General features: G+C 34.5%; 6 protein-coding genes across 10 annotated transcripts; 2 read left to right on the forward strand and 4 right to left on the reverse strand.

Annotated features, from left to right (window-relative positions):
• Positions 1-1,004: 1,004 nt before the first annotated feature.
• ivph-3 (Inappropriate Vulval cell Proliferation Homolog) lies at positions 1,005-9,330 on the forward strand (the record flags this gene model as incomplete). Of its 4 annotated transcripts, NM_001380124.2 has the most annotated exons (13): positions 1,005-1,180; positions 1,281-1,379; positions 2,655-2,699; positions 2,991-3,134; positions 3,439-3,522; positions 3,578-3,690; positions 4,674-4,875; positions 4,931-5,088; positions 5,953-6,093; positions 6,962-7,102; positions 7,157-7,939; positions 8,942-9,088; positions 9,146-9,315. In NM_001380124.2, the coding sequence occupies 13 exons, from the start codon at positions 1,007-1,009 to the stop codon at positions 9,219-9,221; spliced, it is 2,307 nt and encodes a 768-aa protein (NP_001368275.1). The 4 variants fall into 4 exon arrangements, with proteins under 4 accessions (NP_001368275.1, NP_001023557.1, NP_001368058.1 ...); NM_001028386.3 differs by lacking the exons at positions 1,005-1,180; positions 1,281-1,379; positions 2,655-2,699 and having other exon boundaries at positions 9,146-9,330; NM_001380125.1 differs by lacking the exons at positions 1,005-1,180; positions 1,281-1,379; positions 2,655-2,699; positions 2,991-3,134.
• A 470-nt stretch (positions 9,331-9,800) lies between these two features.
• Y67D8C.6 (YTH domain-containing protein) lies at positions 9,801-10,666 on the reverse strand (the record flags this gene model as incomplete). Its single annotated transcript, NM_067886.2, has 2 exons — positions 10,207-10,666; positions 9,801-10,158 (listed from the first exon to the last, which is right to left on the reverse strand). Exons 1-2 carry the CDS (start codon positions 10,641-10,643, stop codon positions 9,801-9,803), a joined length of 795 nt encoding a protein of 264 aa, NP_500287.1. The 5' UTR covers positions 10,644-10,666.
• A 2,124-nt stretch (positions 10,667-12,790) lies between these two features.
• On the reverse strand, positions 12,791-14,211 carry spig-14 (Glycine-rich protein). The gene is made up of 2 exons (NM_067887.3): positions 13,870-14,211; positions 12,791-13,017 (listed from the first exon to the last, which is right to left on the reverse strand). Exons 1-2 carry the CDS (start codon positions 14,171-14,173, stop codon positions 12,845-12,847), a joined length of 477 nt encoding a protein of 158 aa, NP_500288.2. The 5' UTR covers positions 14,174-14,211; the 3' UTR covers positions 12,791-12,844.
• Positions 14,212-15,145: 934 nt separating this feature from the next.
• Positions 15,146-17,487, reverse strand: cpg-9 (Chondroitin proteoglycan 9). The gene is made up of 2 exons (NM_067888.10): positions 17,013-17,487; positions 15,146-15,423 (listed from the first exon to the last, which is right to left on the reverse strand). Exons 1-2 carry the CDS (start codon positions 17,076-17,078, stop codon positions 15,280-15,282), a joined length of 210 nt encoding a protein of 69 aa, NP_500289.1. The 5' UTR covers positions 17,079-17,487; the 3' UTR covers positions 15,146-15,279.
• Y67D8C.22 lies at positions 17,430-23,584 on the reverse strand (the record flags this gene model as incomplete). 2 transcript variants are annotated; one of them, NM_001307545.3, is made up of 4 exons in its annotated part: positions 17,430-17,695; positions 22,367-22,558; positions 22,613-22,773; positions 23,399-23,584. In NM_001307545.3, the coding sequence occupies 4 exons, from the start codon at positions 23,455-23,457 to the stop codon at positions 17,430-17,432; spliced, it is 678 nt and encodes a 225-aa protein (NP_001294474.1). The 2 variants fall into 2 exon arrangements, with proteins under 2 accessions (NP_001294474.1, NP_001294475.1); NM_001307546.3 differs by lacking the exons at positions 22,367-22,558; positions 22,613-22,773; positions 23,399-23,584 and having other exon boundaries at positions 17,430-17,630.
• Y67D8C.2 (LisH domain-containing protein) lies at positions 19,574-21,193 on the forward strand (the record flags this gene model as incomplete). The annotated part of the gene is made up of 1 exon (NM_067889.2): positions 19,574-21,193. The coding sequence occupies one exon, from the start codon at positions 19,574-19,576 to the stop codon at positions 21,191-21,193; it is 1,620 nt and encodes a 539-aa protein (NP_500290.2).
• Positions 23,585-24,319: the final 735 nt, after the last annotated feature.

Here is a 24,319-nt window from a genome sequence, read left to right on the forward strand (position 1 = left end):
TGCCGTCAATGTATTTCCAGATCTCCTATTTTGAGGAGAAATGGCAAACCCCGCTTTTCAGCTTAATTACGAGGAATATAGGTTATGGCTTTTGTATACTAATTTAAGATTTGTGCTCGCCAAAATTTTGCTCAGAAAATTTGAATATCCGCCAAAATTGTTCTGAAGAAATTTGATTTCCCGCCAAAACTTTTTGAAGAAAATTTAAATTCCCGCCATAATTTTAATAAAGAAAAACGCATTCCCGCGATGGGTCCCACCACGATGGGTCTCGGCACGATGGGTCTCATCACGATGGATCTCACCACGATGGGTCTCACCACGATGGGTCACACCACGATGGGTCTCGCCACGATGGATCTCACCACGATGGGTCTCACCGCGATGGGCCTCACCACGAAGGCTCACACCACGATGGGTCACGGGTCTTGGTACTATAGCCGCCCATATCCCCCACTAACCCTAAACTAATATCCCTACGAATGACAAAAACCACATTTTTGCTAAATGTTTTTTTGCATTTTTCTTGTTTTTTTTTTTCGTCTTTTTTTGTGAAAAAATTGAAATAAACATAATTTCTGCTTTACAGAGTACAATTGTCACTTTGGAACATCCAAGAAAGCTAAGATCGACACGATCGAATGGAAAAAGTCGAAAAAGGTATGTTTTTTTAAAAGAAAACCCCATTTTTTTGGCGAAAAAGTTTCTAATTTTTCACTAAATCGTCGGTACGGACCTACTAATCGATTTGAAATATTTGAAACCTTCGGTTATTATCTCAGTCTATTTTTTTTTTCTGCAAAAATGTCGAAAATACAGTGAAAATCCGAGATTTTTTGAAAAAAAAATTGATTTTTTTCTCGAAGAAGTTTCTAATTTCTTTATTAAATCGTCGGTACGGACCTACTAATCGATTTAAAATATTCGAAACCAGGTTATTATCTCCAAATTGATTTTCCGAAAATTTCTAAAAATTGATTTTCAATAATCAACTCTGATTTTTCAGATGGCTTTGTCAAAGAAAATTAAAAGTGCCATTAATAACCTTTCAAAGAGAAAAAAACGAAAAGCTCTTCACGAATCTTCAGCTGCGGATTCAGAAGATACGTCAGCTCCGGATTTCGATCGAGGAATGAGCTCAACATCTCATCACAAAGAACTGGGCAGGTGCCCGCTCGAGGTACTACATTCAATTCACGTTATATAAATTTATCGAATATTATATACAGTATTCTTGTCGCAAATTATAAATTTAAAACAAAATTAGATTAAAACTTCAGAATTTCGAGCCATCGACTCCACAAGCCGTTTTTGAGCTGGATGAAAGTTCAAATTGTCAAGAATCGATCGATAATCCAATGAAACGACAAAAGTTGATGGTAAAATTTGCAAAATTAAAAACATTTCAACATTGCCTAAGGCGCGTATATCTGGGCACTTTATTCCTAAAAACGAGATCTCTTATTCAAGTAGTGTCGTGAAACTAAAAAGTGTATTTCAATACACATTTTGCCTTATTCAAGTAACATCAAAAACATGTATTTCAATACAGTTTATGACGTAATTTCTCGACATTTCTCGCCTTTTTCGTCATTTCTCGACATTATCCGACCACCAAAAAGCGAACAACAAATCCACACAATTTGCCGTCGCAGCAGAACAATTCTGATAAAACAACTGTTTTAACAACAAACAAAAAACAACTGTTTTATCAGAATTATTCTGCTGCGACAGCAAATTGCGTGGATTTGTTGTTCGCTTTCTGGTGGTCGGATAATGTCGAGAAATGACGAAAAAGGCGAGAAATGTCGAGAAATGTCTCGAAATTACGTCACAAACTGTATTGAAATACACGTTTTTGATGTTACTTGAATAAGGCAAAATGTGTATTGCAATACACTTTTTAATTTCACGACACTACTTGAATAACCCTATATTAAGTTATTAGTATAAAAATTTGAGATCTCGTTTTTAGGAATAAAGTGTCCAGATATACGCGCCTTCTGGCAATCGTCGTAGCGTTTGTTGTTGGTTTTTACAAAAATCTTTCGGAGCTGAATAGATCTTCAGATTTTGACGAATACATAACATGTGAGATTTTGTTCTAGTTATTTCACAGTGAATTCATTCCGTAAATATAACAAAAACTGAAGATTCTGACGAGGAAGCCATTGGATAGGAAAATAATCGAAATTATAAAGGCGGGTACTGTATTCGAAAAGTTTTACTGTAGCCGGGTCTTGGCACGAAGGTCTCTGCACGAAGGTCTCGACACGAAAGATGATTTTTGGGGAGGCCCCACGAAAAGGGGAAATGCGAAAAGGACAAATACGAAAGGGGGATTACGAAAAGAGGAATTGGCGCTGTGCCAACGCACAAAACGCTATTTTTCACGAAGACAACGATACAACGATACTCCGAAATTACGCATCGCGCGTCGTTTAGCGTGTTTTCCAGACGAAATTTTCAACAAAAAAAAGTGCGTTGAAAAAATGCGCTTTTTGCATTGGCACAGTGCTAATACCCACGGCTTCTTCCATGGCGCTGGTCCTCCTAAAACATAAAAAGTTATTACGCTTGTGAAGAACATTACATCAGAATTGGAGAAAATGTGAATCTTTGTTTAAAAAATTTGCATTTTTAAAGTTTTTCAGGCATTTTGTGAGCAGATTTCTTCTCCGCAAGCACCAAGCACGAAGGTAATTAGTATTTAAAAAATTATATTTAAAAAAATCCAGGAAGCAATTAAATTTCGATTTTTAGAACTGTAATTAGCCATGGAGCGCGTATGCTCGCTTACATTGTCTGCGTTCTCCACTTTTCCGGTTGTCTCTCGCATTTTTTCAAACAATTTATTTTTTCTTGGTTTTTCGCCTTTTTCACTGGATTTTACCGAATTTTTTGGTTTTTTCTTGGTTTTTGTTGCCGTTTTGATTGAAATTTCAAGAAAAAACCTCAAATATGACAAAAAATTCAATTAAATCCTTCAGATGGGCAACAAAAGGTCGAATATAAGGAATCTGGTCTTAGCACATGCTGCCCGTAAAGCGCTACGCTTAAATTCGCAAACCGACGCTTCAACAACTGCCGATGAACCTTCTACTAGTGGAACCACCGGAATAGTCGAGAAAAAGGTGTTTAAATCGCACTTCTCTGGATCAAAATTCAATTGAATTAGAAAAAAAAATTATTTCAACACAATTTCTGGTTTTTTCTTAGTTTTTATTCACTTTTTCGGGAAAATAAAAAATAAAGTACCGAAAATCTGCACAAAAATCGACTAAAACTCGCGAGACCCATCTGAATAGCTGTGTGCGCCTTTAAACTGTAGTTTGCCATGGAGCGAACTTGCTCGCTTCAACTGTCTGCGTCTCCACTCTTCTCTTCTTCGCCTCCTGCGTCGATATTTATTTTAATAATTATTTCGGAAATTTTCAGGAAACCATGAATGAACGAAAAGCGCCAATTTTTGTGGAAACTGTCAAAATGGAAGAAGAAAAATTTCAAGACGATTCGGCAGAGGTTTTTTTTTTAATTTTCAATATATATATTTTTTTAATTTAATAGTAATTTCCAGGATGAACCACCTCCGAACCTTGCCCCAGCTCCTCCGATTCCACGTTTTGCAGCGGTTCCCGTGTTTCCTCGTTCTAGAATTCCAAGTACATATCCATATCGAAGAGTTGAGCCGTACGTTTCCGACGGATTACTCGAAAACGGCTCAAAATGGCCCCAAAAATCGGATTTCTCATTGAAAAAAACCTCCGAAATCAACAAAAAATACTGAAATCGGAAGAAAAATCATTGAACTCACGAAAAAATTTTGCAAAATTTTGCAAATTAAATAATTCATCAATAAAAATTAGATTCCGAATCCGGAAAACTTGTTAAATTGAAGAGTTTAGCTAAATTTGCCAAAAATTTTATAAAAATTGGCAAAATAAATTGCTATCATGCTGAAAACTGCGTTAATACAGATTTTAAGCGGAAAATTATTTTTTAAAAATATTTTTCTGACAATTTTGAGTCATTTAGAGCAATAAAATCCTCTAGATTTCAAAAAAAAAATTCGAAAACTCATAAAATTTGAATAAATTCCAATTTTCTTTTTCGATTTTGTAAGAAAAAAAAATCCAAGTTGACCGAATTTATGATCCAATTTGAAATAATTTAAATTTAGTTCAAAAATATCTATTTGTCTCTTTTTTTTGTGTTAAAATGGTTAAGAATTCCAATTTGCTCTCTATTTTTCATTTAAAAACCAAGAAAAATAGAAAAAAAACAATTTAATATGACTTTTACACTTTTAAAATTTAAAAAAAAAACCTCCTTCTTCGTACAATTTCAATAAATTCCAATTTTTATGACTTTTTCAGAAAAAAAAAATATTTAAAAATTGATTTAATTGGTAATTGTAATTAAATTTACTATAAAATTTACTCTCATAGAGCAATAAAAACCGCTAAAATTGAAAAAAAATCGAAAAGTTATGTTTTTTAATCAAAAAATCCATATTTTCACTTTAAAATCATTATTAAATTCGGATAAATTCCAATTTTTTTCCGATTTTTTCAGAAAAAAAATCCAATTCAAATTTACTATGAAATTTATGCTTTTAGAGCAATATAAACTTTTAAAAATTGAAAAAAAACCCCAAAAATATACATTTTCAGATTCGAGCATACTTCAGAACACGGATATTCATCAGTTGAACGATATAATGAAGAAGTTGCAACTCGATTTCTACTTGGAAATGGACTTCCACTAACTTCAATTGAAGATCATGATTTGAGAACATTTCTGACAACTTTAAATCCAAGTAGATCACTTCCAGAGCCAAGTAATATGACTACAAAAGCATATGGAGAATATAGAGTTGGTTAAAATTCAAAAATTTAATTAAAAATCCCAAGAAAACCTGAAATTTCAGCCGTCACTGTCATATCAAAAATCAATTGGACCACTAAATGTGACTATTGAGGCGATTCGGAAAAACGATGAAATTTTCCTTTCTATTTCCGTTCATTATTACGATTCACTTGGAGAACGGCATAATACTGTTCATTTTGAGAAGATTATTCTGGCAGAGTTCGGTTTTTAATTAATTTTTTTTTAAATTTTGAGGAGAATTTAGCTTTAATTTGCTCTAAAAATGGCTCAAAAACAGAAAAAATTGAAAAAAAGACATTTTTGTGTTTTTTTTACAAAGGTGGAGTACCGAAATCTGGGAAATATTTTCAAATGACTCCAATTTTTCCCCTGATTCCGAAAATCTAAGTGAAAAAATTCAAAAAAAAACATTTCCCTGGTTTTATATTTAAGCTTGAAATCCCGAATTTCATTTGTGCCTCGGTCTATTTTTTGAAATTCGCATTCGCATTGGAGCGCGCTTGTATCGTTTTATTTTTTCGTTAATCTATTTTTTCCGAATTCAATATTTTTAAAAGCCAGTTTCATTCGTTTTTGTTGAGATTTTATTGGTTTTTTTTCTCGAAAAAATGAATGAAACAGGTTTTAAAACCATGAAATTAGGCGAAAATAAATAAAAAACGAAGAAAATCAAACGATGCAAGCGCGCTCCAATGCGAATTTCTTTGGGCACAAATTTCAAAAAATAGATCGGCGCACAAATCAAATTCGTGATTTCAAGCCTAAATATAAAATCAGGGAAATTTTTTTTGAATTTTTTTCACATTGATATTCGGAATCAGGAGAAAATTTGGAGTCATTTAAAAATATTTCCCAGTTTTCGCTACTCCACCTTAAAATTGTTCCAAAAATAGTTCAAAAACTGAGAAAATCGTCAGAAAAATCATTTTTCTCATTTTTGCACCAAATTTACTAAATTTTAACCGATTTTTTTGGTTTTTTTCCAGGAAAAGAGCAAGTTAAAGCAAAATCCTCTGTCCACTTTAAAACATTAACTCCGAATATAATTTAAATATTTTTCAGTTATGAAGGAAAAGTGGTGGCAGATCGATTGCGACGGGTTATTGATGCGAATAAATCGATGAATTTTGGAATTTCGAATATTCTTTCTCCAAATCTTCGAATGTTGACTTTAGTAGCTGAAAATATGCCTTTTAAGAATAGGTTAGCAAGGATTTTGCATCAAAAATGACTGAAAAATCGATAATTTCATAGGAAAAATGACTGAAAATTGAAAAAAAAACGTATTTCAAATTTTAAAACAGAAAAAAAATAAGGAAAAAAATAATTTATTTGCACGGAAATTCGATAATAATTTAGTCTTTTTTGTTGAGAAATTGAGAAAAAATAATCATAAAAAAATTAGAAAATTACTTTAAATTCGGTAAATTGAGATTGTTTTCTGACATTTCCTGCAATTTTTTTAAAATGTGAAAAATCAAAAAATTGCCAAATTTTTTAGCAAAAAAGCGGAATTACGGTAAAAATGCGACTTTTTCCAAATTAAAAAAAAATCAATTTTCAACATTTTCCCCAAACAGAAAATGTTTTTTGACCACTTTTCGTTTTAAAGTTGGCGAAATTTTCAATTAAAAAGAGTATATTAATAAAAAGTAGACAAAAAATGCACAAGAAAGACTGAAGAAAATCGAAAAACCAAAAAAAAGTTTTTCCTGAAAAAAACGAAAAAATTCAAATTCAGCCAAAAAAAAATTTTTCAAACTTTTTTTCCGATATGTCGAAAAAATTTAATTTTTGAAAAATGTCTTAAAATTTCGATCATTTTTCTTTTTTAGAAACAGTTTTTTTCATCAACATGAACAAAATTTGATGGAAAAAAAACATATTTTTAAGGTTATTTCATTTTAAAATTTAAAAAAATGCCCAGAAAATATTTTCTGGACATTTTTTTTCGATTTTTAATTTTCCGGAAAAATCAATACTATATTTGCTATTTTCTAAGACCAAAAAAAATGTAAATCCTCCTATTTTTTCACAAATTTAGCTTTAAAAAATCCAAAAAATCTTCCAGATTCATCTGCTTCTTCTCATATCTCAGCAACATTGCCCGTGAAGTCATTCAAATTCCAGAATTCTTGAGCTCTCTGAAATTGCTCAGAGAATACGTTGGAGCTCTTCGCAAGCATCCAGAAGTTTACACAAAGTTCAGAAAGTAATCATTTATTTTTTGAACTATAAAATTAAATTAATTTAAATTCATTTTCAGAATGCTAATAGAATCAAAAATCACCACGGATATTCCTGCTCTTGACGTTGAATCCGATTGGCTTTCAACTCTTCAATTCCTCTCAACATGTGGTCTTTTAAATGAGACTTTTTCAAATCTACACGAAAATTGGTGTATGCCAAAGTATTTGGATGCTGTTCAAGAGAATTCGATGGCTTTTCTCTTAGATTTCTTGTTGGTGCTCTGCAACGTGGCAACTCAAATCTGCTCGGAGGATAGTTCAGTGTCACAAGTGCTATATTCAATGTCAATTGTGAATAATGCAATTGAAAACTGTGGAATTGTGGAGGCGAGAGAGAAAATGCGATCTACGTTCAGCAAATATTATTCATCGATTTCAAACGGAAAAATTGGAGATTTTTATTCAATTTCTGCACTTTTAGATCCCAGATATGGCTATTCACCAATGATTTTCTCAGAAGAAGATTGGGAAAATGTTGAAGGAAAGCTATTAAAAGAGATGAGTACAACACATCAAAAGAATCTTATTGTTCGAAAAGAATTACAACGATACAGAGAACTTTTAGTTAATCGGCCATTATTTGATGAATCAAATACTCCAGGAATGTGGTGGAATGATTTACAAGAAGAATTACAATTTATGTATAAAAAATGGTTTGAATATTCCGGACTTCCAGCTGTATCGATTGATGGAAAACGATTTTTTGCAAAAGGGGGAAAACTGGCTCATTTGTTTGCTACACTTGATGAGGAATTGCATTTTAAGGCAATGCTTTTGGCACAGAGTTCTCAGGATTTTGTGTAAGTTGATGGAGAAGAAGAGGTTTTTTGCAAGCCTGCGGCGCGGTTTTTCAAATTTCCATGTTCACGTGGTGTCAAAGTGTCCCATTTAGGTTTGATCTTCGAGAAATGCGGGAGAAGAGACGCAGACTTTTCAACTGGCTTTGCATGGTTAAGGGCGTAATGACGTCACACTTGTTTGGGCAAAAAATTTCCGCATTTTTTTGTAGATCAAACCGCGATAGGACACCCTGACACAACGTGCACGTTTTCTTCGTTTTTTTGTGATGAGGTTACCTGTGAAAAAGTGATTTTTTGGCACTGAAAATCGCACAAAATTTCCCAAGTTTCGCAGAAAAGTTGGATTTTTTTAAAAAATTCCTACACAAAAATGAGGTGAATATTACCCAAATGCGAAATTTCTCCGAATTTTTATCTAAAAATACGGCGCCCGGTCTCGACACGACAGTGTGTTTCATTTTGTTATTGCAAATGAGTGTGTGCCTGTAGGGAGTACTGTAGTTCACAGCCTTCAAATTATTTTTCATAGTTTTCTTCCCGTTCCTGTATAATTTTATGTGTTTCTGAACGTTTTAACTATTTAAAATCCAAGAAGATTGCGCCACAACATCGAGTTAGAGACTACAGTATTCCTTAAAGGCGCATACTCTTTTTCAATTAGAAATTATCTATCGCGTCGAGACCTGAATCGCAAAATGCCGCACTTGGGTAATATAAACACGAATAATGGAGAATCGGTGGCGTTTTTTTCAACTTTTTTGTGAATTTTTTTCCAAAATAGCAATAAAAAACCTTTTGAAAAGCTCGAATTTCTGCGATTTTCAGCGAAAAAATTGGATTTTCATAATTTTCACAAAAAGCTGAAATAACCGAAAAGACAAGAAACTCCCGTTTCAAAAAAAGAAGAAAGATCTAAAAACCGCGCCGCAGACTTGCAAATCGAAGCTCCGCCCCTTTTTTGCGGCTCGATACAAAATTCTACTGAAAAAATCCGTTTTTCAGTGGACGCGGAAGTGCAAGTATTCTGATTTTCAATCAAATAACCGACGGAGCAAGTACATTCAGACGGCTTGAAAATGAAGATTCAGTTAAAATGGAAGTTGACGCCAATGTTGAAGAGACGGAAATACTGGAGGATGTTAAACTAGAGTAAGAAATTTCAGATTTCAATGTTTTTTTTCTTCCAAAAAAAAAATCAATTTCCAGACTCGTCGAGCAACCGGCTCCTGAAATCGTACTCCAAGAGATAAAAGCAGAGGAACCCGACGATTTCACGGCATAACTTCACTTCATTTCACTAAAATTGTATTAATTTTTTGAATTTGTTGTTAATTTTTTTTGTTTTGTGAATTCAATAAATAAAAAACAATCGAAAATTTCCAACAATTCACATGAAAAAACAATTAATTGTTGGTTTTTGAGCAGAACATGTGAAAGTTCATCGGATTTTTCCTAGAAAATACGGCGCCCGGTCTCGACACGATATTTTTCGTTAAATGCAATTGTATGTGGTGTCCCATCGCGGCTTGATCTACAAAAAATGCGGGATTTTTTCCTCGGAAAAGTGTGACGTCAGCACACTCATGCAAAATCAGTTTAGAAGCCTGCGTCTTTATACCCGCAATTCTCGGAGATCAAACCGATATGGGACATTTTGACACCACTTGTGTGCTCCTTTAAAGAGTACTGTAATTTCAACTTTTCTTTGCTGCTGGTTTTCGTTGATTTTCCCTAGCTAATAATCAATTGAAGATCTATGAAAAATCAATAAAAACAACGGGACTGGGGAGTAACAGCTTTCTATGATTTCAATTAGTTTTGAATTGAAATTTCAAATAATTTCATAAAGAAGACTCAGTTTTCAGACGAAGAAAAGAATAAAAGCACTGCATTCGAGCAAAATGATGGAAACAATGGTAACATTTTTATAGATAAAACTTGTCAATTTAAAAATAATTAAATAATTAATTTCAAAATTATAAAACAAATGCGGATAAATTTCCGCTTCCGCGTAATCAAGGTGACGCGTCCAACTCCTTGCGAATCCACCAAAGGAAGGGGGTTTGAGGCCGAATAGGCTCATCCAGTTGGCTTCTTCAATTTTCGAAGAGATCACCGCCGCCGAGGCATCACTGGAGACGCAAAAAACCACCAATTTGCCTTGCGTTTGTGATTTGAACGGCATTGCGAGGTACTCTGCTGATTCCAGATCTTCGACTCTGAAATAAGATTATAATAGAAATAAAATAAGTCTAAAAAATCGATACCCAATCGTCTTCAATATCATTTTTAATTCCAAATGCGTTGGATCCGTGATGCTCTGAATTGTGGCGTTCACGATGGAAAAGCGGCGATCGGAACCTTCCATCGTCGAGGAGATGGGTCGCTTGGTGCTGGGCTCGCCGTCTGGAAGATCCTCGGCGGATCGCTTCAACGACATGCTCGCCGACGGCCCAGCAGCTTCCTCACTCGTCGACTCTGGCACCGGATCATCGAGTTCTTCGACAGCATCGGGCGCCATCACCACCATCACATCCTCCTCGTCAACGCGCGCCATCACCTCAACTTCTTCATCGTCTTCCAGGAATATGGAGCCGCCGGAGTAGTCGGACAAGTAGCCGGACGTCGAGCTCACCGGCGATCGGAATGTCGAGAGTGAGCTTAGGGAGCTCACGCTACGACTGGGCGGCGAGTTCCGCGGCATGTAGTTCCAGGAACCAATACCCTGAAAATTGTACGTGTTTTCTAAATTTTTCAAATGATTTTTAAATTTTGCAAAATTAAAAAAATTCATTTCCGGAAATTTCGATATTTTCGCGTTTTTTCAAATTTTTCCCAAAAGAAATTCGCTAAACTTTGAAAAAAATTAGTCAGAATTTTTTTTTGTTGGAAAAACAGTCAGAAAATTAAAAAAAAAATCAAATATTAATGAAAATTTGATTTTTAAATTTTGCAAAATCAAAAAAATTGGCTGATTTTCGATATAATTTTTTTCTTTTTTTTTCAAATTTTTCCCAAAAGAAATTCGCTAAAATTTCAATATTCGTCAAAAAAAAATTTTTTTTTCGGAAAAACAGTCTAAAAAATTAAAAAAATCAAATATTAATGAAAAATTGATTTTTCAATTTTGTAAAATTAAAAAAATTGGCTAATTTCCGGCAATTCCGATATTTTCGCGTTTTTTTCAAATTTTTCCCAAAAGAAATTCGCTAAAATTTCAAAATTAATATTAAAAAAATCTCCTTTTTTTTGGAAAAACTGTCGAAAAATTAAAAAAAAATCTGCCTCTTCCTATATTAAATCCTGAAATTGCATTCTTGACAGAAATAAAAAATAAGGGCACGTCAAATATTAATAAAAAATTAATTTTTCAATTTTGCAAAATTAAAAAAATTGGCTAATTTCCGGAAATTCCAACATTTTCGCGTTTTTTAAAAAAATTTTCCCAAAAGAAATTCGCTAAAATTTCAATATTCGTCAAAAAAAAATTTTTTTTTCCGAAAAACAGTCTAAAAAATTAAAAAAAAATTCTGTAGGCGAATTTTTCCGTATGTTACCTACTTAGCTAAAATGTAATATTTTTTATATTTCCGAGTATTTTCTCAATATTTTAAATAACATTTTTTTATTATCAGGATTATCACAATTTCGAAAAATCAATAGTTTTTTTTCGGAGAATTTTCACAAAAAAAAATTACGCAGGAAGATTCATTATTCAGTTTTCCTAGAAAAAAAAACCAAAATTACTGTTTTTTTGCAAAAATTATATTTTTCCATAATTTCCAGTAATTTCTTAATATTTTAGAATAATTATTTTTTCCATATATTTTTGATTAATGAATACTTTTTTTTTCATAAAATATTAAAAAAAAAGTGTTTTTGATGTTAAAAATTACCGAAAAAAATCTCGTTAAAAAGTCGACTTTTTCAATAATTCCGAGTAATTTCTCAATATTTTTTTGATAAATCAATAATTTTTCGTTTTTTCTCAAAAAAAAAAACGATAATTTTCTCCAAAAAAAGCCTCCAGGCGACCTATACCTACAAAAAAACTCACTTTTCGACTTTTTCCTGTTTCTGCGATCGGGTTTTGCGTCGATTTGTGGTAATTAGCTGAAAATATAAACTATAGTTTTTATATTTTAACTATTAATAAAGAAAACAAGAGAAAAGTGAGAAAAAACAATCAAAAACTCGAAAAACATCAGGAAATCAGCCAATTAAAAAATAAAGAAATTGCATGGCGCTCACACAGAAATTTTAATGCTCGTGTATTAAACAAGGATAGGACATGAGGTGCCAAAATAAGATTCATTGCGCTAATTTTTTATAGAACTTAATACTCTATTTGTGAAAAAGTGCCTTCGTAGTTTGGTTTTGCATTTCCCCCAGATGAACTTGGTTTTGGTACGAGTTTTACTATTTTTGTCTATTTTGAAAAATTGGTCAGAGTCAATATCAACTTTGTTCACTAGCATTTTCGACAAGAAAACTTTATCAATAGCTTTACGCCGAGCCTCTAAAGTTGATAAGTTAAATAGTTCATTACGTTGAATAGCGCTCTTATAGTCGGGGTCATCTGTTCTGATGTATTTTCCCTTTTGCCTGCTGTTGCGTACGAATGCGTACGAATGAATGCGACGAGACAAGACGAGACGAGATGAATGCGATGAACGAGACGAGACGAGTGAATGCGTACGATTTCACGAGCAAACATTTTTTAACCCATATTTTTAAATTCTAACCTTCAAAATTCGGGCAAATTAAACACGATAAATTAATAATAGGCTCCGCCCGTATATTGGATCTTTTTACGTTTAGTCTCTCGAGGTATACTCTTTAAACGCACTTTTTCAAAAAATTTTATTCAAATAAGTTCATTATATTTTCAAAATCGTGAAAACTCTAATAGTTTCCTCCACTGCTTCCTCCTCCCTGCTGCTGCTCTTGTCCACCTCCACCATACTTGCTCGGCTGCTGTTGTTGCTGTTGACCATATCCTCCTTGTTGTTGCTGTGGTTGCTGTTGTTGTCCTCCACCATATTTGCTGCCACCGCCACCACCACCGTACTTGTTTCCTGAATTTAAAGGCGCTTTGAATATCGAAAAAAATATGTGGAATTTAGAAATATCACAAAAAAAGAAAACCGAAGAAATTCGCGGAAGACCGAAAAATCCGACTTAAAAAACGTGATTTTTTAAATTTTAGCTAATTATTTGAACCCCCTCCAAAATAAGAATTGCAACCAATCAGCGACTCGCTCCACGTAGTAGTACTGTAGGATTACTGTAATTTTGGAAAAGTTAGTTTTTGCCTTTTGAAGGGATATTGGTTTGGGGTTAGTGGGGGATATGGTGGAGTACTGTAGGGCTACTGTAGGGATACTGTAGGATTACTGTAGTTTAAGAAAAAAGGCGTTTTGTCTTTTGACGGGATATTGGTTTGGGGTTAGTGGGGGATATGGTTGGAGTACCGTAGTAGTACTGTAAGGGTACTGTAGGGTACTATAAGGGGACTGTAGGATTACTGTAGTTTAAGAAAAAAAAACGACTTTTTGTCTTTTAAAGGGGCATTGGTTTGGGGTTTGTGGGGGATATGGTTGGAGTACCGTAGTAGTACTGTAGGGGTACTGTAGGGTACTGTAGGATTACTGTAGTTTAAGAAAAAAAAACGACTTTTTGTCTTTTAAAGGGACATTGGCTTGGGTTTTGGCTGGGAGAAAAAGGCGGGAAATTCAAATTTTCTAAGGAAGACAATTTTTTGGTAACTTCTAGAATTTTCAAGAAAGTCCGCAAAAAGTCAGGAAAAAGTAGGTAACTGCACAAAAGGTTTTGAGGTTTTTTCACTTTGCGATTTATTGAAACAACTTAATGTAAGCCTGGTTGCTCTATATTTTGATATAATTTTCTGAAATGAAACCCCTACTCACCACCACTCTGACCACCTCCATACTTGCTCTTCTTCTGGCCACCTCCTTGACTATACCCTCTTCGCACTCTCATCTTTGGCTGCGCAGCATCCCCAATATCTTCTTCCTCAACATCCAATTGAACTTCTCCAAGTGGTCCGACATCTTCCTCAGATCCTTGTTTCTCCGCCAGAGCATCCTCTGAAGTTTCACGAAGGAGCCTTGTAGAGTTATTTGGCGACGGTGCAACGTATTTCTCTTGGCCCGGAATAGCCGATACAGCGGCTATCAGAAGAAACATAGAAAGACATGAATAGTATTGCATTTTAAAGTGTGGATAGTTTGACGTCTGGGTCCTGAAACCTTTTTATATGAACCCACAACACAGTGTACTGTAAGAACCGGATGCTTGAGGAGAAAAGACAATTTATCAAGAATTAATGAGGTGATGAGGGGTAGAGGAGGTAGTAGTTTCTATTCTTCAATCGAGTACAAATGACAAAAGGTACTGAAAGTCATTGTTAAGGGGGGGGGGGGGGGTTTCTGATTTTTTTTTTCATTTTTTCACGTGTCGTCATAGTGTCCGCTTTTCTGAAAATGTTCAGTATATTTGGCACGCTTTTCAGAACCCATAGAGTTGCTCCAAAAGTATACTTCTGTAGGTTTTTGATGATTTTAAAGATTCAGTGGTAATATTCTATATTTTGGAAAAAATCTAAAATTTCGAAAAAAAAAGAAACATTTTTCAGATTACTTTGAAAATGTTTTTCTGAAATTGCTCTTACAGTTTTTTTTTTAAATTTACAATTAAGAGTAGTAAAACATTTTGTAACTTCTTTTTAAAAAAAACTATTTTGAAAAAAATCTGAATTTTCAACCAAAAATTGCATAAATACTAGAAGAAGTAAATTTTTCAAAAAAGTTGCCAAAATCTTTGCTCACATTTGAACACTTTCAAAATCACCATAAGTCTACGAAAATTCACTTTTGCAGAATCTTTACGGGCGCTAAAAAAAAGTATCAAAATGTACCAAAAAATTATTTTTTCGGGAATTTATATGTCCTGAAATTGCTCGAAAATTGCAATTGAGATTTGCAATTTTAAAAATGATTTTGTGAGTACTTAGAAGTAGAAAAGCATTTTGGAATTTTTGCAATTTCAGAAAAAAAAATTAAATTCTCTCTCTCCGCGCCTCTGTAACGTTTACTAATCTTTGAAATTGTCAAAAGTATTCGAAAAACTCAATTTAAGAATCTTGGAAACAGTGCAAAAATTAACTGCTTTAATTTTTCATTTTACTCTGAAAATTTAAGTTGTTATCGGAAAAAAAATCATTTACTTATAGTAAAATATTAAAAAAAAACAACTGTGTAACATAACCAAGGATATGATAAAACGGCAGTGATCGAAAATTGATAAAATCTGATTTTTTAGAAGAAGAAAGTCTGGACGTCTTCCCCGGATGCTTCAACATCGGCGCCGCTTCCATCTGATGAGACTGCATCCAAAAGGGTCTGAGCATTTAAAATGGCTTCCTTAGCATCAGTTGAAACATCTCCTGAGCCGGATCCTTCCTAGAAAAAAACGATAGATTATTATAAAAGCTGAGGTAGTTCGATTAAAAATTTTCAGCCTGAATTTCTTTTCATAAGCTTTACTTTCAAAAATCTGAAGTAAAAAATTCAAAAATCAAAGCGTTTCAAAACCAAGAACGAAATTTTGAAAATGTTCACCGTGGTTTCAAACATGAGAAAAATCATAACCACAAACGTAAATTGTAAATTGCTCTCACTTTTTGATATTTTACTCACTAAATGTTCACATAAATGACGTACAAACAAAACAAGATAAGACAAAATTATGAGAAAATGTTGTCAATTCTGACTTTCGTACTTTACTCTTTCATATCAAGTTTACTGGTCAATTTGCGACAAAACAGCAACTCACAAAAAATGTGGAATTATATGGAAATTATCTTCTCATTAAACTTTGTTTTATGAGAACACTTTCTTCAAAGTTGTGGGCCACTTAGCAATTCTAGCTAAAAAAAACAGACCCGTCGGATGGCACCTGTAACTTTTTTCGGAATAGAGTTAAATGAATTTGACCAAATTGGTGATGTAAAAAAAATAACCAACAACAATTCGTTTTTTGAAAATATTTTGCTAACTTTAACTGTTGTTGAGTTATGCGTGTTTGAACATCTCAAGCAAATCACCGAGAAACCTAAAGCGACACTGCAACTTTTTCCTCACGAGGGACGAGGAAAAGTGGTTTCTAGGCCATGGCCGAGGGGCCGACAAGTTTCAGCGGCCATTTATCTTGCTTTGTTTTCCGCCTGTTTTCTTTTGTTTTTCACAGCTTTTTCCCGTTTTTTCTTATCAAAACTGATAAATAAATATTTTTTGCAGATGCTAAAACAATTTTCAAGTAAAAAAATTATGTATTCAGTGGGCAAGCAGCGGTGAAAGTGGTCAATGCAATATGATGGATTACGGGAATACAAAACCTAAACTTTTTCTGAAACATGATACATATGATGCTAAGATGCTGAAATTACCTTATTTTCATAACGAGACCGCTGAAAAAGTTTTGAGGTTTTCAAAATTCAACTTTTTGTGCAAAAATCTCGACTTTTTCACCAAAAAAGTTGAATTTTGGAAACCTCAAAACTTTTTCAGCGGTCTCGTTATGAAAGTCAGGTAGTCTCAGCATTTAAGCAGCATATGTATCATGTTTCAGAAAAAGTTTAGGTTTTGTATTCCCGTAATCCATCATATTACATTGCCCACTTTCACCGCTGCTTGCCCACTGAATACATGATTTTTTTACTTGAAAATTGTTTTAGCATCTGCAAAAAATATTTATTTATCAGTTTTATTAAGAAAAAACAAAAAAAATTAATGAAAAACAAAAGAAAACAGGCGGAAACAAAGCAAGATAAATGGCCGCTGAAACTTGTCGGCCCCTCGGCCATGGCCTAGAAACCACTTTTCCTCGTCCCTCATGAGGAAAAAGTTGCAGTGAGCGACCGGATTTTTGACCGGAATATTGACCGCCACTGGCCTTACAAAGTTATGGTTTAAAAAAAAGACTCTAGATGATTGAATAAATGTTCCTAAATACTTAAATTCAGCATTTAGAAAACATAGAAATTACTAACCAAATCAGCTCCAAATGCTGCTCCAAAGAACAAAATAACCAGCAGAACAAGTTGCCAGAGATGCATATTCGTATAGATAGGCCGTGTTTCAAACTGAACTGATTTGAAGACTGACAGGTGCTCCGTGCTCCAAGAGAGAATGTCTCCTCCCTCTTCTTTTTTTTTTTTTGATGGCACTTTGCAGAAACTGATTTGAAACACATTCATCAATTGGCGGCAAAGGTCAGAATGAATGAGTGGGAGAGATGAGATAAATGGGGTCATGCGACTTGAACGATGAAACAAGTGCAGAGAGAGCACAATTCGTATAGATTTAAAATAGCGCAAAGGAAAAAAATTTTAATTTGAAATTGTTTATTTGGGTGTATACAGTAAAATCAATAAATTAATAAAAGCTGAAGCGATTATAAAAATGTATTAATACAACATAACCGTTGGATCGAAATTATTGGGAGTCTTCGAGCGCTCACGAATAGTCAATTTTTCTGTAAAAACCACCAGAGTCAATGGTGGAATGTATAGGGCAACAAGACCACAAAGTGACATATAAAATGCGTATGAGAGGCTGGCTTGATTGAAAGTTGTGAAGCCAATGTCGTGGTGTTCCTCCAGGAGCATCGAAATTTTGAAGCTGGATTGAAATTGGGAGTAGAAGAGGGCGAGGGCTCCTCCGTGAGATACAGCTGAAAAAAAAAATATCATATTTGGCTTTTTCAAAAATGCATATTCTCTTTTACTATTGTACTCAACTACTTCACTTTTAAATGTTGTATATATCGGTTTATTTGGAAATATCAAAAGTGATCAACTACAAATCTATAGAAAAGGAATAACAAATATTTTTTAGTTGACAGTATTTTAATAGAACAAATTACTACTGAAATATACGCTGTCAAAGTTGAACAATTGGGTGCGATACTATAAAGGAACATGCGGTCAAAATGTTGGCGCTTCATAGACTTGAAATTTTCAAAATTTTCGAAATATATTTAAAACAACATTTTGGAAAATTGAAATTAAATATTTAGTCAGGCAGGCACCTTGAAAGAGACCAGGCAAATTTTCGGGTTACAGAAAAATTGACTATTCGTGAGCGCTCGAAGACTCCCAATAATTTCGATCCAACGGTTATGTTGTATTAATACATTTTTATAATCGCTTCAGCTTTTATTAATTTATTGATTTTACTGTATACACCCAAATAAACAATTTCAAATTAAAATTTTCTTGGGGGCCGAACCGGGGCCGAATCTCAGTTACAGGTTACAATTGTCTTATTATCCAGGTCTTGATTAGTCAATTCCTGACTTGGGGGCCGAAACCATAGTCCAAAAGCGATAAAGATTATCCGGACTACTCATAGACCGAATCGAGAATCTTACCGCTAGCATTTCACCACATTTCATACAGTTTCACATCACAACAGACATTTTTGATTGGAAAAGACAAATTTGCATCAAAAAAGACAGTAATTATCGATTTTTGGAGCATTTTGACAGTTTTTGCATCAAAACAGACAGTTTGCCGCACATTTTGCAGTTTATTGTTACATAACAACACAATTTTCAGCACAGCATCGATTACATCGTCAGCAGAAAGCAGTTTTGTTGTGGATTTGGAAGAAAAATAGCAGAATCACAGGCGAAGCCATCGCCAATTTTACATTTTTCACAAGAAACTCGGTTTTTTTCATAAAAATCGATAATTTTCGCGTGAAGGCACAAATTTTCGGATTTTCTTCGAGAAATACTATTTATTTCTTGAGTATACTGGTCTAAGGATTGATTTCCTTGGTTTTTGTGGAGATTTATTCAGTTTTAAGCTGAAAATCGTCAGTTTGCATCACAGAAAGTCTTTTACACTCTCAACACTCTCCACATTCCGAACACTCTCTCGCTCACTGCGGAGATTTCGTCGATAATCGATTTGGCGAAGGAAAAAGGAGATTTTAAACAATTTTTGGATTTTTTCGTCTCATCGGCTACAAAACACATCGTTCAGTGGATTTAAAAGAAAATTTGCTAAATTATAGGCAAATCTATCGCTGATTTTTCAATAAAAGCTCAAATCTTTGATTTTCTGCAGAAATTTTCTAAAATTTCCAGAATTTCTTCAAGGAATACATCTAAAAGTGTTATTATTGGATTCAACAAATACAAAGGACTGAATTTATTGTGTTTCATCACAAATATTGCAATTTTCGGACTTATTTCGTCGATTTCGTCGCCGAAAGCTCACATTTCTGTCTGCACACTCCTCTTTCACACAGTCTCTCGCTCCGCTTTGAGAACTTGTCAATTATCGATTTTGTCAAGGGAAAAAGGATTTCAACAGAGTTTTCACAAGTTTTCTGAATTAAAAGTTTAAAAAGTAAAACATTTTCAGAATTTTCTTGGTTTTCATTGATTTGAAGACGACCGAAAAATCGATTTTCACACAGATTTTCGGTTTCAAGGAAGTTTTTCAAGAGGATTGGATACAAAGCGTCAAAGATTCTGATTTTAGCATAAATATTGAACAGTTATTGAAAGTTTTGAACTTTTCATGGGCAATTGAGCAAAATGAGCATTCTTTCAAATGAGCACACTTTCTACCTTGAAAAACTGCGGAAAGAGGTACAGGAAACATTTGCAGAATTCCGTGGTCTCAAGATTCAAGATGGTCAATCATTTGCAGATTACTGTAACCGTATCGAATACTTGGCAGATGGATCGATTAGTCTAGGAAACTCAAGGAGGTACATTGAGGCAATGAAAAGGCTAAAACTTAGGACGCTCATTTCTAATGAATACTATTATGTGGCAGAAGCAGAAGTATGTCGTGCACCACTGGCTGATCACTATAAGGTCTTGAAAAACTTTATCATTAGCTATGTTCGAAAATTGGAAGAGAATAAAGAATTGTATTCTGCTGGAATTGTTGGTACATGTATGCCAGATATTTTCCGTAAACCACTGATTCTTGAAACTCCGACAGCTATTACACATGAGTTGACACTACAGTGGACAACAGTTTCAAATGTTGAAGAGCAAAAAGTTATGGTTACTGATGAGAATTCTACAATGTCAGAGGTTGATACCAAAACCTTGAAAGATCTTGATGTCATTATGAAAAAGTTCAACCTGAACTCTATAAGTGAAGTTGAGGAAAGGATTCAAGAAAGTTATCGTTCAGATGATGCTCTTAAAAAGATTGTTCAAATTTATGAAGAGTCACAGAAAGAGTTACAAGAGTTACATGCCAAATTCAATGCAGCACAACATGACCTAAGAAATCTTGAACTGAAATTGCAAATGGAACAGTATGATCATAAAAAGGCAATTACAAAATATGAAAATACACCAAAATGTTCTGATACAAGTGATGTACAGTACTTTGAGAATGTTACAGACAGCTGTGAAGTAGAATCAAGCATGAGTTTTTCAAAATCTCTAAAGGATTCAGGTATTAAAAGTTATGGAATTGACAATGATCACTCAGAAAACTATTTTGAAAGGGAGAAAGTGGACCAGAAAGCCAAGGATACATACTTGGGTCCCCCACTGAACTCCAACATTTTGGAAAATTTTCAAAATTGCGATTCTATGTCTATTGTTACAACTGAATGTTCCAAAACTGATTGTGAGACTGAACATGAGACTCAAATTATTGATTCTCCAGATATTGACTATAAGAATGAAGACACTGATGCCATTGAAAAAGAAACCACATCAATTGAGTCAATTACAATCCAGGAGAAATCCTGTGACAATGAAAATGATAAGATTGAGCACACTATGCACAACTCATTGAACAATCAGATACAAAAGGCCGGACTACAAAAGCCGGGAGATGTCGCCTGTGGCGGATTTTTTGACAAGAAAATGAAGCGTAGAGTCAATGAGGAAATGCGTCCGCGTACAGATCCACCAACTGACTTGTCACAACAAGCATGTTATGGTACAGTATCTGATATATTGGATTGGAACAATTGGAGTCATGACAATTGGAAGGATATGAGTTGGCAAAGATTCGTTCGAGAATCGCGTCCTCGCAAGGATCCACCTTGGAGTTCGTGCCGTTCGGAAGCTGACATGTGTTATGGATGGAGATGGGATGTCAGTCAAGTTCCATCTTGCTCTCAGGATTGGAGAAGTCGTCACGTCTTGTTCACCCCTCGTCAAGCTGCAGAGGTTCAGTGACTCCATCATTCCTATGTGTATTTCAATATCTTTTTATTTTTTATATTTTCATCAGTTTATTATTTCCCCATCCCTTAAGAGTAGTAATTTTATTTTAAGTCTAGGTTCCCATATTTTCATCAATTCTTATAATTCTTTTCCCCACCCTTCTAAGTCTAGGAATTATATATTTTAAGTTAGGTCCTGTGTTATTATTCTTTATTCTCTTATTCCCTATTAGGTCCCGTAGAGTTTTTTTATTTAATTATTTTTGTATCCCCTTTTGGTAGTAGCTGAAGCCCATTTTCTGTGTGTGTCGGGATCAGGGAGGCGGAGCTCGAAAAAACCGGGGATGTCGGGTTTTACCCGTTTTCTCTTTTATTTTTCCCTCAACGCAAGCTCTTTTGTCATTTTGACACGCCAAAACCTCTGATTTCCTGCTCAACAAGTTTCGCGCCTTCCGATCTTGTTGACGCACTTTCAGTGCCTTGCGCACACGGCGACGCGAATCCAAGATTTCTCATCACTTCTCCCGCAAGAACGGGTGCAAGTCGGTCGACGCCGTGAGGCTCGCCGTTTTTCATAGGTTTTAAGGTTTAAGGTTTTTATTGTTTAAGTTTTTTTTATTGTTTTCAGTTAAGGAGAAAGTATTGTTTTTCTCCTTGTTTTTGGTATCTTGGTCTCGAGTATTTCGAGATATTATTGTTTCTCCTGGTTTTAAAAGACTTGTCTTTCTAATAAATTATTAGTAAGATATCAAAAGGTCTTCTGTTCTCAGTTTCTCAGTTTTCAAGGTTACATTGCTACAGGTTGCATCATTAATAAGGTCTTGGAATATCAAAACCTTACTAAATGTAGGTAGGCACAAGCAGGTGTGAGTTGATCTCCTTGACGAAAGTCAGGCAAGCGTAGGTCATTACCCTAGGTACCTAACGTACGAACATTTTAGTTACGACACGCAGTTTTTTCTAAAGTAAATTTTAGAAAATGTTAAATTATCGATTTTAGGTCATTTTTCGAGTTTCAGCGAATTGCATTTTTTTTTGGCTGAAAATTTGACCAATTATGTAATTATGTTTGAAGTCAAGTTTCACTAGAAAATTATGAAAATGTTGAAAATACATTTTTCACTGTTTTTTCCCGGCAAAAAAAACCCACAGACGCTATAGCTACCCCACTTTCCTTAAAACTTACAGGATAATAAACTCCACAAATAAATTCCATTTGGACCTGCTACAGAAATGTCCAAAGCCAATGACGTCATTGAAAATACACATGTCACCACTCCAATCATCGACCAAATCAAGGACATCGATTCAAAAAATAAAAAGAATATCCAAACAGTTCGAGAGAAGAATGAGGTGCCTTCTTGTAGCTCATTGAACACTGGATAATAAATTTTCATAAAACGAAAAAAAAAAAAAAATAGAGCAACCAAACCTGTAAATCGAGTGTTTACATCTCCCTGTCCAAAGTCAATCTCTCGGTTTCCCGCAAAAACGCCAGTGTGAACTGAGCCCGCGTGTTGGAATTTTCTAGTGTCGATAACCTCGGCGCGAGCCCAGTACTCGGAGAATCCAGCGATTATAGTGAAGAAGATACTGGGTATAATGGCATTTAGAATTTGTCCAGTAGGAATTAGGAGAAAATTTTTTAAAATTTTACAGTCTTTGGATTTTTTTGTTGTTAAAAATTCTAAAACAATTCAAAAAGGATACCGTGAAAAAAGTTTGAATTAATAGGCTAGGCAAGCTTTTGCCTGCCTACTTAAATGCCTACCGCCTACTTTCTAAATTCCTCCCCGAAGGGATAGCAAACTTTGTGCACTAGTTCAGATTTTTTGAAATACAAAATTTGCAGCCAAAATGTTCCAAAAAAATTAAAATATGTTTAACTGGTTTATTTATTTTTTCTAGGGTAATTTCTGATGTCTTAACTAATAATTTAAGACATTTTGAATTATTTTTTTAAAAACAATTTTTTTCTAGATAACTTTTTTAGGAAAAATGGAAGAAAAATGGAGCTATACAGCTAAGTTTTTTTAATCAACTAATAAGATTACATTTTTTATATTGTAAATTTTTTCTGAAACAACTGGTAAAAAAATTTAAACACTCTAAAAATCTTCAAATTTTGAAACAATATTTATATTAATTTTTAAGAGTAATTTCTGAAGCAAATAGAACACAGAACACACCTTTAAAAAAATGAGTAAGTTGTACCTACCTAAAAATAAATGCACACATTGATATAATAATTGCAAGTTTGTGAGTTTTATCCATCATTACCCATTAATAAAAAGAGCAGTGTTCCGTTGAAAAGGATACAAATTTCGTTCGAAAAATGAGAACTTAGGCGCCGAAATAGGCGGGAAATGAGATGTTGTTGAAATGGACAAAAAAGTGCAGCAGCCAGCGGCTTCTGGGGGTTTCGTAGTCCGTATTTTCCGTCAGTTTAGGCGCGTACAAACAGAAAACGAGCAGCCTGATCTGCCGGATATCCCTCATGTTTCGCGACCGTCGTTTTGAATGTGGAGGCACTGACACTTTTTACGGACGGCACAGGAAGAAAAAAGTTGAGCAAATAGATAAATACAAGACGGGGATCCCGAGTGAGCCAAATAGTGAGGATAATGACGATTATTAGGTTTTGAACCGTGTCTCAAGTGCCAATAGAGTCTAGGATCTTTGAAAAGTTTCTTGTTTTTTATAAATACGAGTAGGCATAAAACGCGTGCCTGCCTTTTTTTAAATCTGCCTGGCTGCTTCCGAGGCAACCTACGCCTACCTACCGGTCTTCTTGCGCTACCTGTTCTAAGCGGCCTACCTGCCTAACAGCCTCCAAGACGACTTTCCTGCCATCGAGGCAGTCTACATCTGTCGAACGGGTATCTTGCGATGTATATTCTGCCTGCCTGTTTTGAAAGCAAGCCATGCCTGCCGGACTGCAACTACAGCGCCGTCATCAAGGCGACCTAGGCCTGCCTGACTTAAGTCAGGGGGAGACCAACCCATGTCTACTTTACCTACACCAGCACCATGGGTGTCATTTTTCGATTTTTCGATGTTTTTCAGTTTTTCCTAACCTAGTACTTTCTTGCCTGGGAGACGTTCTATACCAGCCTTGTGCCTTCAAGGTGGCCGACCC

This window comes from Caenorhabditis elegans, chromosome IV (assembly GCF_000002985.6).
Source record: "Caenorhabditis elegans chromosome IV".
NCBI lineage: Eukaryota > Metazoa > Nematoda > Chromadorea > Rhabditida > Rhabditidae > Caenorhabditis > Caenorhabditis elegans.

Bases quoted from the DNA above. Each gene is read 5' to 3' on its own strand.
- cpg-9 (NM_067888.10), bottom strand. From the start codon at position 17,078: ATGCATCTCTGGCAACTTGTTCTGCTGGTTATTTTGTTCTTTGGAGCA. The intron at 15,424-17,012 runs GTTAGTAATTTC...GTTTTTTTCTAG, and splicing joins CAGCATTTGGAGCTGATTTG to GAAGGATCCGGCTCAGGAGA.
- spig-14 (NM_067887.3), bottom strand. From the start codon at position 14,173: ATGCAATACTATTCATGTCTTTCTATGTTTCTTCTGATAGCCGCTGTA. The intron at 13,018-13,869 runs GTGAGTAGGGGT...CTTTAAATTCAG, and splicing joins TGGAGGTGGTCAGAGTGGTG to GAAACAAGTACGGTGGTGGT.